Source organism: Poecilia reticulata, linkage group LG5 (genome assembly GCF_000633615.1).
Source record: "Poecilia reticulata strain Guanapo linkage group LG5, Guppy_female_1.0+MT, whole genome shotgun sequence".
In the NCBI taxonomy this organism is placed as follows: Eukaryota; Metazoa; Chordata; class Actinopteri; order Cyprinodontiformes; family Poeciliidae; genus Poecilia; species Poecilia reticulata.
Window position 1 is genome coordinate 30,272,299 of NC_024335.1, and position 12,483 is coordinate 30,284,781.

Genomic DNA, 12,483 nt, shown 5'->3' on the forward strand with positions numbered 1-12,483 from the left:
TAGCATTAAGTTGTAACCAAATCAATAAAAGCTTTTTTGCCCGTCACTGCTTTGGTTTTATTCAGATATCAGATTTGGATAATTTGATATGGTACAACTCATACAAACAAGCTATGACTTACATGAGGTTAAGTCATAAAATCAAACAAAAAAAAACGTTAAAATTTGATCATCTTTTATGTTTCAAAAATAGCCTTGGTATTTAAAGTCCACATAAACTACATAATCTCTTCTCATACTCCTACTGGTACCTCAGTCTAAAGGAACAGATCAAACTGAACTACACAGACTTTGTCCTGGGAGGAACTGAAAGGCCACGGAGAGCTCAATGAAAAACGAGATGAAGGACAAAGCACACGGGAAATATGGGTGTGAAAAGAATAGTGGACAAACAAATGAGGGGCCAGAAATAAAAGACTAAGAATTATTTACAAAAAAAAAGAAATCATGGTGTTTATTATAAAAAGAAGAGAGCCATTGAACAAAAATTAAAATGCCCTAGACACATTTAGCCTGTCGTAAAAATGTATTGATTGAGTTATGTTTGTGATATCTGACATTGACTAGAGAAGTATTGAGAGTTCTAGTCAGACCTCTCGCTGTCACTGCCATTTTTAAGACCTTGACTGGGCCCTTGTGAAAGTTTATGCTGGGGTGTAAGAAGTGCTTCACAGCGGCCATTTGTTCTATTTGCTAACTGCCATAATAATGAGAAAGAGAGAGAGAACATGTAAAAGATCTATTAATGTCTTCAGAATCAGAAGTTTGTTTAAAGAATAATTACTTTCTCTTAAACAATGGGTTGTGATGTCATGGTTTGTGAAAGTTCTGATAGGTTAACTGACTAATGTGATAAAAAGTTAAAGGATATTACTTTGGTCATTCTTTGCCTACTTACATAGTTTATAAAATGATCACGAGGAGCAGATTACATGAAGGGAACCTTGAATTATGGCATTCTTGTAAATGGGAAGAATTTGCAGGGTTATTCCAATAAATGTACCTTCAGTAAAAAAAAAAAAAAAAAGTTCAGTAATTCTGAAACAAATTGTTATCAAAGTATTGCTATCACATTCCTAAACCATGAAACCCAGTTGAGTTTGGCCTCTAACTGCTGCCTAATATTTAATTTTTAACTCCAGGGATGTGCCTCCTTAATCAGATGGTCTACTGATGAACTACTGAGTTTCCACAGAGAGCCAACAATATTAAACACTTTTTCTCCCCCCCACCCCCTTTTTTTTTGTTTTAGCAACACTCGGCCACTTGGGGGCAGAAGAAGGTAACATTTAACCTAGCTCCATACTCTCTCTTTACACTTCAAACTCATTCGCACTCCTTGAGCGATTCTACATCCATGTGCTTTATGGCGACACTGTTGATACCCACAAGTGGCGTCTATTTGTGACATTTCACAGAGTCATCTCTCTTCTCTTAGAAAACTTTGTAAAGGCACATTTGGAACTGGGAAAGTTTGAAATTTTACTACCTTATTCGTCTGAAATGTCTGATCTTAATCTTACTGAAAAAGGTTAAGATCTTGCGAGGCATTGGACTGACACAGAATGACACAGTCCAGTCTGACTAGCATGGATGCTGACCAAGTCACGGGTCCGTCACAGGTTCAAACATCTAAAGCAGCAACCACCAAGCAGCACACCGGTTTATTCCAAGGTAAAGGTGGAGCAGAAAGTGATAAGGGTGAAGCACAAGTTGTAGATTCTTTAAATGACAAAAACTTTAAACATATGTCAGAAATAACAAAACATTTTCACCAGAAAGCTTAAAAAAGATTGCAATACGGTCTAGCTCGCTGGAAGCTAATTTTAAACACGACATATAGCTAACACTGCATCGCATCACTGTAAGATTTGGTTGGAAAATATCCTGAAGCAGCTGGAAAACGAGTTTTGAGAAAGTAAATGTAAATATATCAAAGTAAGACTGAAATAAAGTTCAAAATGTGCAGCAACTAAAGGTTTTCTACGTTAAAGTAGCTACTTTAGCTAAACGAGTAGCTAGCGTAGAATGTTTCATTTCACTTTGGCTACTCTGAACATTTTCATTATGAAATTCCATGCTTTTCCAGACTCGCCAGTTCCTAAATATTTTTCAGCATTTTTTTTTTACGTCGAGCGGTTGCGCTAAACGTATTAACACTAAACCTGTTTGAGTAGTTCTCTCGTCTTATCTAGTTTACAGAAATGAATACATATTTTTAGTCTGTGCTGTAGATTTACTGTTCTGTAACAGCTGGACCAAATTAGATTACCTGCATTTATAAACCTTTTAACTCTTGGATATTTTAAATAAGTATGGAGACATGTCAAAGCACACTTTGTAAATATTGGAACCTTTATTTTGTTTGTAATATATTATATATTAAATCAGATGAAATTCATCTACGGCTGGACAATGGTCCGTTTGGTGTTGACTTGCCACTAGAAAGTTGTGGATTTGAATTCATATGAGCAGGTATAAAAAATGGACGGCCAGTTACTTTACTGCTTTATTTGGCAGTTTAGACTTAATTGAAGAATCACAGATCCCTTCAAAGTTGTCGAGAATAAACAGGAAGCAAGATGGCAAAGTTGTTTTTCATTTATTACTGGTCTGCATTCAGTCAGTAAGTAAAAAAAAAACACAAACAAAATAGTTATGGTGAAAATCTTAAAATCAATGTGTCGCTTAGCAAAGTAAAGCGTGTCAAATTAATCAAAATTAACGTGAAAACGGACTTTTGCGCTTTAGAAAACAGAAGGAGGTAGAGATTGTGGAAGAACAACAACAAAAAAATTCCATCCCATTTTTGTTTATCCTGCCGACAAAAAGCAACTTGAAAACTAACTGTCTCGGAACCCAATAACACACAATGTCCAAAACAAGATGGTTTTGGTCATGAGGTGCGTCACTGGACGGGTCCTTTGATTTGAAAACGGAAAAGCAGCGTGAAGCCCAACTTCCACATGGTGGCGCTCGCGTCGCATGTTTTGGTTTGTGGGAAGTACCACTAAGAGAAGACGCGTTCTGAAGCCAGCTGAGGTCATCTCACTGATCTGCAGGTCATCTCACTGATCTGCAGGTCATCTCACTGATCTGCAGCTCGAGTGACAACATTTTGTTGTGATCAGGAAAAGAAGAAAAAACTTCCACGCATCTCAGAGAGGCATGATGGGAAGGACCTCGTGATGGAGGGACCTTTTGATTTTCCACGCTTACTTTCAAAACTAGGCTTACGTTACCACTCGCAAAAAAAAAAAAAAAAAAAATTTAATTAATTAAGATGAATGGAGACTTGTCATTATTAAATATCAAGCTACCCAAACCAGAGAGGATTTCTTTCCACTGAGGCAGACTTGATGGCCGTCTCTCAACAGGGTTAGAACTCCACTGTTTTATGAGTGTGAAAAGCCGACTGTTGTGCACAACAGTCGGCTTTTTAAGAAGTAAAACTTACTCGTAATATCATTTCCTCCGAAAGCCTTTAGAATCAGGTCCCGGCCTGTAATCTAAGACGTGCTATTGATTTACAGAGACTGTGCAGCTTTATGGGTTATGTAAGTGTTATGTAAGAGGTGTGCTGAGGAGTTGTCAGGGCGGCTGGCTGCAACACGTTGAAGCCAAACAGGCGGTCGAACACAGACTCCACAGAAGGACCAAAAGCTTTATTATTACTTTAATATATATATATATATTTATATCAATAATACTTTATATACAAAATATGTACAGGCTTTTGTTACAATGTCAAAATAAAACAAATTAAAGTACCTCTTTATATACAAAACTAGATGTTTTTGGTAACTTTACATTCAAGCTCTCTTTCTAAAGACAAACATCAAATTTGTTTGCAACTCCAGTCATCATGGTGTTTGGGTTAAATGAGCGAAGAAGGTGGGAGCAGGAGCTTCAGATGCACGTCTACAAACTTGCTGCCTCATCCTTCCTGCGGCAGCTACACACACGCACGCACACACACACACTAAAAAAAACAAAACACTCTGCGGGTCTTGTATCAAAAATAGAGATGTACAAAGAGAAAAGCAAAACCAAAACGTTACTTCACAGGAGCTCCATCTTGATCTCCATCTTTTTAAAAAAACGTACTCAAAAAAAATAGCCATGAGTCACAGATTAGGTTTTAGAAGCCCGCTTCGACAGATTAGGTGACGCACCTGGTACGGCGGACCAACACCCTGAATTCTCTGAACTTCATGAATTCCTGCATTTGTTTTCAGTGGCGGCACAAACAGACGTGAAAGAAGTTAGGCCTGGGAGGTCAGGACCTGGACATGCTGGTTGTTTTTCTTTTTTTTTGGGTTAAAATGGCTCGTTGCTGTCCCTGGGGGTGGCAAACACTGAGGGTAGATCTTGACATTTGCCGATCTACAGCAGCATTCACAGGGGATTTTATTGTTAATATTTTCTTCTTTATACATCTTTACATTCATTACAGGGGTGAAGAACAACAACTCAGGTCCAAATTGATTTGGGACGAGAAATAAAAGGAGGAATATGGGGTACATTCTGGGGTTTCCTCTGACATTCATCATTTCTGGAGTCCAAAAAACATATAAACCTTTGAAATCTCTTGTGCGCTCTTTAAGATGGCCGTCTTCACAGTGTTGAAGGGGTTGTACAGAGTCTTTAATATGAGCCTCAAAAATAGTTCGAGGGTCAATGTCTGACAGTGTTGACCTTAAAGGGTTCTGCTCTGAGGGGACAAGTTACCAAGGAGGGTCAACACTGTACCCTCTGGTTCAACATTCAGTGGGGCAAAGCTGATAGGTGAACCACCTGCTCAGTCTTTGGTTTCCAAGTTCAAAGGAGAGACCTGCCTTAAAGCTTTGTGGAGAGTGGGGGAATCCATTGGGATGCGGTGGGCCACCGGAGACCCTGCCCTCGGAGACATCAACAGAGACGAGGGCAACGGCTCCGAGGGCAGGCCTGACGTGGGACCGGCCAGGCCTGGGTACATGATGGGCATGCCGCCAGGGTACCAGCATTTTTCCAGCATTGGGAGGTATGCCGCGGCTGCCGCCGTTGATGGGGGGATGAGGTAGAAGGGGAGGCAAAAAGGAGGCTGGCTGGGGGAGACGTTTACATAACTGCCAGGAGCTCCTGCTGGGTGAAAGGAGAGCATCTCATCCTCCGAGTCCACTCTTAACCTCTTTGCCCGGGGCTGGTCGCCTTCCTGCTTGACGACACCGACAATCCGCTCCAAAGCGGGAGGCTTTGCTTCGCCCTCCCTCTCATTGTTTTCCGACCACTGGGCTTTAGGCTTGTCGTGTTCTCCCCCGTAGCCGCTGTCAGTGTCCGTATCGCTGCCACTCTGCTCCCCCATCCCGTGGTGGCAAGTCCGTTGGATGACCGGGACGCAGTTCCTAGCTGGGGCCTCGGGCGATGCCGACGGCTGCCCGACTGGCCTCTTTGCCTCGTCAGACTCTCGGGCGGAGGACCTGTCGGGTTGAGGGCTGCTTTCATTGTGGAGAACTTCAGCCGCCACCTTTTGGATGTGACTGATGACGTGTGAGGGGGTCAGATCCCTGCTGGTCTCTTGACTCGCCAGGTAATGGAGGACTTCTCTGGCACAGAGGTGAAAGCCAGAGCGGAACATTTCCTCACTGGTCTCAGCACCATCTCCCACGTTATCACCTGAATGAACACAATCAAAATGAAACTCAATTTCTTTAAGACCATAGCTTTTAAAAAAACACACACTTGTCCTTCAGATTCTCAAAGAAAAGCTACTTGTTAATGATCCCAACTGAAGACATTGGCCACTCACTAGAAATCCCAACTTACCGATCTGCAGGTCTTTCTGGAGCGCCATTATTTTCTGCTGTTGTTGCTCCAGGACGGCGCTCAGAGTTTTCACATGCTTCAGCGTGAGTTCCAGCACCACGGCTTTCTCCAGATGACCCAGCGTCTAAAACAGGAAGACCTTCGATAAGCATGTTGATCTTCCTTATGTAACACATTCTGCAGCTGAACAGAGGGCTAGCGGCCAACACTGGGGGGAAACTACGCAAACTATGCACACAAGGATAATTCCTTATGCGACTAAATCTTAAACTCTACAAAATGCTAATCAGGAATTGAAACTGTAGTTAAAAATTTAAAACATATAATTTTTAGATGTAGCTCATGCATTTTTCTATAGCTTTTCAAAAAAGACAAAAAAAATTTTTAAACCAACATTTGACGCAATTAATTGTATTTCAGTCTCTCAGACTGAAAAAAAGACATTACTCACTGTAAGCTTCAGATGTTCTGGCAACAGGTCCTTCAACTGGGCAATGCATTCATTTATTCTGTCCCGTCTTTTCTTTTCGATCAGTCTGTGTGGCAACTTGTAAGTCTCCTGGACAAAGTTAAAATGCTGTCAGTAATATTTAAGATCCAGAAATCAAACTAAATAAATGCAGAAATTATTTTTTTTTTATTTTGAACTCAAATTTACCTTGCATTCATCCCTGCCCTTCACACCCCTCCTGCTTTTGCACATATAAATAGGATATTCTAGTCTGTAAAAGGAAAGAAATGAAAATTATATTTGAGATTTAAGGGTTTCATAGAGAACAACAGATTCAGGTTAAGGTTTTTAAAATGCATCGTATATTTACCGGCGCATGTCAGGTATATCCATTGATGCGTGTTTCGGAACATAAGGAGGTGGTTGCGCACTTGTAATCCGCTCCATGTCGCTTTATTGACAGGCGAAAAAATTAACCTGAAAAGCGCTCGCTCCTTAAAATAAAAAAAAGAAAGAAAGAAAGAGGGCGAAAAAAAGTCAAGAACAATAAAAACGAAAAAGAAGTAGCACGCCTCCTCCGGTGTGATCCTGCTGTAGGCTGAAGCTGGTCGCAGTGTGGAGTGCTGTCACCCTAAGGTCGGGGCTCGTTAGTATGCTGAGGAAAGCTCCACGCCCCGCGCGATGTGTGAGAGCTGGGTGGGTTGGTGACTACGTGTTAAATAAACCCTGTGACTGCAGGCACGTCTCTCTCTCCCCGAGAGAGAAACTGCCTCTCCTCCGTCACATGAGCCTCACGTGTTGGACGGCGCTTTCAACTCCTCACCCTCCCAGCAGCCCCCACCTCCTCCCCGCCTCGTGCCGCCAGGAGGGGCCGTGGATGGCAAGCCATTTTTATATTTAATCAACAGACGCACCCATTTGTAGTTGGAAATAATGTTCAGTTAGATACAATGTACCGAGTTCATGAGCAGCAGATTAATATTTATATTTTTGTCTTTTCACGAATAAAATGGTCCACAAACTGTCTTAAATAATCTCTAATTAATCAGTGCTGAACGCTAAAGTCGACATTTAACAAGTTCGTATTCTGTGTTTTTTTTCATTGTTTTTTTTAAGAGAATGTGAATACTTCCTGTTTTAGTATAATCAATATTCGCTTTAAATTATCGACGTTCAGAGTAGAGTTATGTTCAGGTCTGACCACGCTTTGGACTTTAAACAAGAGACGCACAAATTAGCTAGTCTAGATACTGCAATGCTTACAAATTCTGTCACTGCTCGTTTTTTATTTTTTTACCAAGTATATAAGTGCTCATATCCAGAGTTAGAAATATTATTTTTTGACAAAACAATAATGAGAGAATGCTCATGCAGATTTTACAATGGCCATTCACTATTTGCAATTTTAGACCAGACATCTCCAAGTCAAAATTAAAATGCATGCCATACAGCCATCATTTCTGGAACAAAATACAATTTTATCACATTAGTTAAGATCTATTAAAATTCTCAAGTTTAGGTGTAGAAATTTTACAGCCAGATTGGATATATGAGTCAGTAGTATGGTAATCTTAGCTGGAAAAAAAAAAATTGTTTACCAGTAATTTAACCAAATATTTGAAAAATACATCACAAAAATAAAATGCAACTCTTCCGCCTTTATTAAATGTTAAAACGGATTGCTATAGCCCCACCTCTTTCAGTAGTACTCCGGGCTGAGTCCCGTGTAGCACCATGCTCCTTCGTCTGGCTCCGCGCGGCTGAGCTTTTTCTTTCTGTTTTTTTTTTTTTTTTTTTTTTTCCCTCTCTCTCTCTCTGAGCCTCGGTGTGTTTACATCAACAGAAAGTGGAGCAACAGCTCCCCCGCCGACATGAGGTGAAATATTACCCCCAAAATTGCGGATATGCCGCTGTTTATGTTACACGTTCCGACAGGGTTAGGACATAAAACCTATGCAGCCTCACCAGATGCATAGCCAACTAAAGAACAGCGAGTTATTATAAAGATAACGCCATTATCAGCGTGGTAACGGGCTCGTGCGATTGTTGTGCTGTGTACAACAGAAACGGGCACAGTAAGCAAAATACAACTTTAATCGTTTTATTGTTGCGAAAAAACGCAGTCTAAGTTAAACATAGTAAGCACAAAATAATAACTTGATAACTATTTTTCATAAAATAGGGATTTATGTAAAAATAATAAACATTTTATTGGCAGAAAGTGCTATAATGAGACTGGAACGCATTTTAATGTTATGGTGGCTACCGCATTAATCACTTTGGACTTTCTGGAGACAGCCAAAGTGTCACGCGTGTAATTTCATACCGTACCCGATTGTTGCTTGGCACGTGCACCTGCGGCAGGATGACACGGTGGCTGCAGTTTGTTATAGCTGCGTTTTTTCCTCCTTTTTTTTTTTCAAAGCCGCCGCTGTGTTGATTAAATCAGCCTGTCACGTTGAGCTCCTCATGGACTCGGCACACAGGATCCCTTGCCGCTGACGTAAGGCTCGCAGACAACCGAGAATGGCCGACTGGTCAGTCGGTCCCACTCGCCGACATCCCGAAGCAGACTGGCTATATTTAGAAAGGGCTTCAAAACATCGGAGTCAGCCGAGTTGCAAGCGGGGGAGCCGGAAATGGGCAACAAATTCAGCAGCATTTTCTGATAGTCATCAGAAGAGGGCAGGAAATGTTTCAGACGGATATATTCAAGCTTTTGTTATTACCAGGGCAACGTAGGCTCATATTTTACCTCACTAAATAGTGAATTTTACTACTCATTCACTAAGAACACTATATTTTACTTAACACATTTTTTTTGCTCCTACGACGACATATTAATCGCTACATCTATAATAAAGTAGCATTTAATGCTAATCTGATTTTTAGACTAACTGTGGAATAAATGCCTACTTAATTTAGAAGGTTTTTTTAAGTGCTTCTAGCTCATAATATAGCTATTATTGATAACATATTAAAGCATATGCTCAAAATAACTGAATATTTATCCTGTAGTCTGTGTTTAGTTCATGATGTGGGATGAAAATAAACCCCCCCAGAAATTTTTGTTTATGTCTGTATACTTAAAGTGACATATTTATAATATGAGTCCCAACTAGATGCAAACTGACAACTGGTGCTCATTCAAGTATTTTGTATAATCATATTCTGCATATTACCTTTAAAGTATGGTGATATGCACACTTTAAATTTTTTAAATGTCTACTAAGGTGACCAGTAACATAAAAATGCATCAATACGTCACCCCCCTCTCCCCACAATACCCCAAAGAAAAAATATCACAAATTATTGCATTCAGAAATCTGTACCTGAAACCAAAAAAGACAGCACAATTAAAGGATAATTACAATTTTAATAAATAATTCTACCTCTATGTACAAATTGACAATGTTTTGCTTTGTTTACCCATAACATTTTGTGACAGTGATATTTTTTGTCCACCTTAATTCTCTATACAAAAGCAAAGTTAAAGCAACAAACTTTATATACACAAAGTCGTCCCTCGCCGAAAACAAAAGGTACATTCCTAACATGAAAAGAACTAAAAACTTCAAACTAAAAGAACAGAGTTCCCGCAGAAGCAGCGGCCACATGTCAGAGTACACCAGTGGTAATTATTACTGTAGAAACTACATGACTCCTGAGCAACCCTCTAGCAGCACACACACGTTTTAGATGGCTGTTTGTAACCCAGATAATCATAAAGCTACTCCCCCATAAAATAACTTAACACAAATATTTGACCATATAATGGAAGTAATCTATTTGTTTATATTGCTCTCACACAATATCTTATCTACTGAGTGTAGAAGCCACTCAAAACTGTATGCACATTTTGACAAGACTAAAAGAAAATATTATGAAGCCCAACTTATTATTATTATTATTATTATATCTGAGTTTATGTGTAAATACAGATGAATAACAGCTTAATTGTCTAGAGACGAAGAACAGGCTAAACCATTCCCAGGTGGATTTAAATTAAGTTTTAAAACTTAAATCTACACACCATTTGGTTGCATATTTAAGTTCATATATTGCACAACGTACAAAAGAATAAGACAATAAATACTGCTCAGTGTGTTAGGAATATAAATACAAAAAAATTTAAATAAATAAAATAACCCAACAACAATTCTATCACGTTTCCAATTGAACCCTTAAAGGCTGTTTGTTGAGAAATCCAAATTCTTTCTTCAGAAGAAAAGAAAGAAAAAAAATAAAACATTTGGCACAGATTGAACAGAACAGAATGAGGTGGGTGTGTGTTACTGTCTGGAGTAACACTTTGCGTGGGGTAGAGCTACACATCGCCTTATAGCTATCTATGTTACAACGTTTCCCTACCGTTTGTAAGGTACATTCACACTCAGCGCTGCATACATTATCGTGAAACCTTGGTTCCAGGACCCGGTGGCTTCCTTTCCAGACGCCGAGCGGCTCCCCGGACTCCGTTGGCAGTCGGACCCTATGCAGGCTGCTGGGGGTTGACGTTCAAGTGCTGAGGGTGTCCCAGCAGGCCAATCCGCTGCTTCTGCTTCCTCTGCTCTGTCATCTGGAGATCAGAGAGATGAGGGTTTTTTTTTTTTTTTTTTGCTAGGTCACTTTTGCTAGTATGATCATCATCTTCAGCTCGAGCTTCCCTGAACTACCGTCGTTGATGATACGGTTTTCCGTACCACTTTGCAGAAACTAACATCTGCGGCACACAAATGCAACGCACAGTGCAACTGAAACTGATTCTTCTGAAATCTTGCCAGCTTCGTCATCCACCCTGCCGGCTTGTCTGACGACAGCAGCACAATACGAGCGACTGATACTGAAACTGAGTTGATTAGAATTTCAGAGATCAAGCAAAGCCTGACTCATAACACCAGTGGTAACCTTTGCAGCAGCTGGAATCAGAAGGTCCTTTCTGCTCAGAAATAACTTTAATTAACATAAGGTTGTGAAATACAGCACGGCACTGAAACACAATGGTATTAATAGTGAAAAGACAAAGTGGTCCTGCAATGAGTGTTTCTAAGGATATGGCTCTGCTTAGGAATGAATGGCTTGAGGAGGATATTGTCAAGGCTCATAAAGTGGATAGTTTAGCTCAGCTAACAGAGGAGAACCCTTAATATTAAGCTTAAGTCAATTTTCCTTGGCATTACTCAATAACAGTGAAGTTTATAAAAAAAAAAGCCAACTTTTGTATATTTCAGAAGTTAAAGTTAAATGTTAGCAATAATGGAATGAAAGTAGTACACAAATTAATGGAGAATTACATAATAATGTATAATAATTTCCCTCGTTGTGATCGTACCTTTGCAGTTCTGGCATGGAAATTCATTGACTTTACACATACAAAGCTGTGAAAAAATATTTGCACCTTTACAGACTTCTTCCGTTTTTTTTTCTCACACCTAATGTTTCAGATCTTCAGACAAACTTAATATCAAAGATTAGACTCTGTGAATACAAAAAAGCTGTTTAATGGTTTAATTGAAAGAGCTACATGACTTTCATAACCCGTACTGTTACAGATACTGAGTCATAGCGTCCTCTAAGCTACTGCCAATAGATTTGAAGGTTAGCCAGGAAAAATCGCAAATGGGGTTAATAGGCAAACACCACCTTCAGACACAATTCCTGACGAACCACTCGTTCAGGAATTTACAAAGTAACAATGAACAAGATCTTAAGAACTAGACAAATCACTTGCTCCACCTAAGATCAATGTTGACGATTCTTCAGCAAGAAAGTGACAGAGTAAGAGTGGCATTGATTGGAGGATTCCAAGGCCAACGCTACGTACCAAAAGGTCATAGCATCAAGTTACCGAAAAGTAACTTGATGATCCCCAAGACCTTTGGGGATATATTCTGTGTATTGATGATGCAATAGTGGAACTTTTTGGAAAAGTGTGCATTTTGTTCCATCTGGAGTAAAACTAACAGCATTTCAGAAGAGAAACATCATACAAACTGTGATAGTAGTGTGATGGTTGGAGTCTATTTCATAAACTAGGGAACCTAGGGAGTGTGTTCAGACATCAGTGTATGTTAGACAATTTGAAATACTCTTGAACAGACCTCCATCAAAATTTTGAATCAAAGTTTTAAATGGACATTATGTTGAGGCCTGGAAGGTGTGCAATAACTTTGGTGTTCTCTTTTTAAACTGCTGTGTATGTGGTTTACATTTCTAGCTTCCTATAT

General features: G+C 39.7%; 2 protein-coding genes across 16 annotated transcripts in view; both read right to left on the minus strand.

Annotated features, from left to right (window-relative positions):
• Positions 1 to 4,241: 4,241 nt before the first annotated feature.
• On the minus strand, positions 4,242 to 8,010 carry LOC103465515 (class E basic helix-loop-helix protein 40-like). The gene is made up of 5 exons (XM_008410434.2): positions 6,627 to 8,010; positions 6,464 to 6,527; positions 6,257 to 6,364; positions 5,806 to 5,929; positions 4,242 to 5,655 (listed from the first exon to the last, which is right to left on the minus strand). The coding sequence occupies exons 1-5, from the start codon at positions 6,701 to 6,703 to the stop codon at positions 4,802 to 4,804; spliced, it is 1,227 nt and encodes a 408-aa protein (XP_008408656.1). The 5' UTR covers positions 6,704 to 8,010; the 3' UTR covers positions 4,242 to 4,801.
• Positions 8,011 to 9,612: 1,602 nt separating this feature from the next.
• Positions 9,613 to 12,483, minus strand: part of itpr1b (inositol 1,4,5-trisphosphate receptor, type 1b) — a 122,518-nt gene continuing 119,647 nt past the window's right edge. For 14 of the 15 annotated variants that reach the window (XM_008410455.2, XM_017304854.1, XM_008410437.2 and 11 more), the window contains one exon: positions 9,613 to 10,835. In XM_008410455.2, the coding sequence (XP_008408677.1) occupies positions 10,749 to 10,835 (87 nt within the window). In that variant the 3' untranslated portion in view covers positions 9,613 to 10,748. The remainder of the gene's footprint in view (positions 10,836 to 12,483) is intronic. The other variant, XM_008410446.2, reaches the window with a different exon arrangement.

What these genes read in the sequence shown, in the direction of transcription:
- LOC103465515 (XM_008410434.2), bottom strand. Translation starts at nt 6,703, where the DNA reads ATGGAGCGGATTACAAGTGCGCAACCACCTCCTTATGTTCCGAAACAC. An exon ending in CAGAACATCTGAAGCTTACA is followed by an intron (nt 5,930 to 6,256) that starts GTGAGTAATGTC and finishes TTCCTGTTTTAG; the next exon opens with ACGCTGGGTCATCTGGAGAA. An exon ending in CCAGAAAGACCTGCAGATCG is followed by an intron (nt 5,656 to 5,805) that starts GTAAGTTGGGAT and finishes GTGTTCATTCAG; the next exon opens with GTGATAACGTGGGAGATGGT.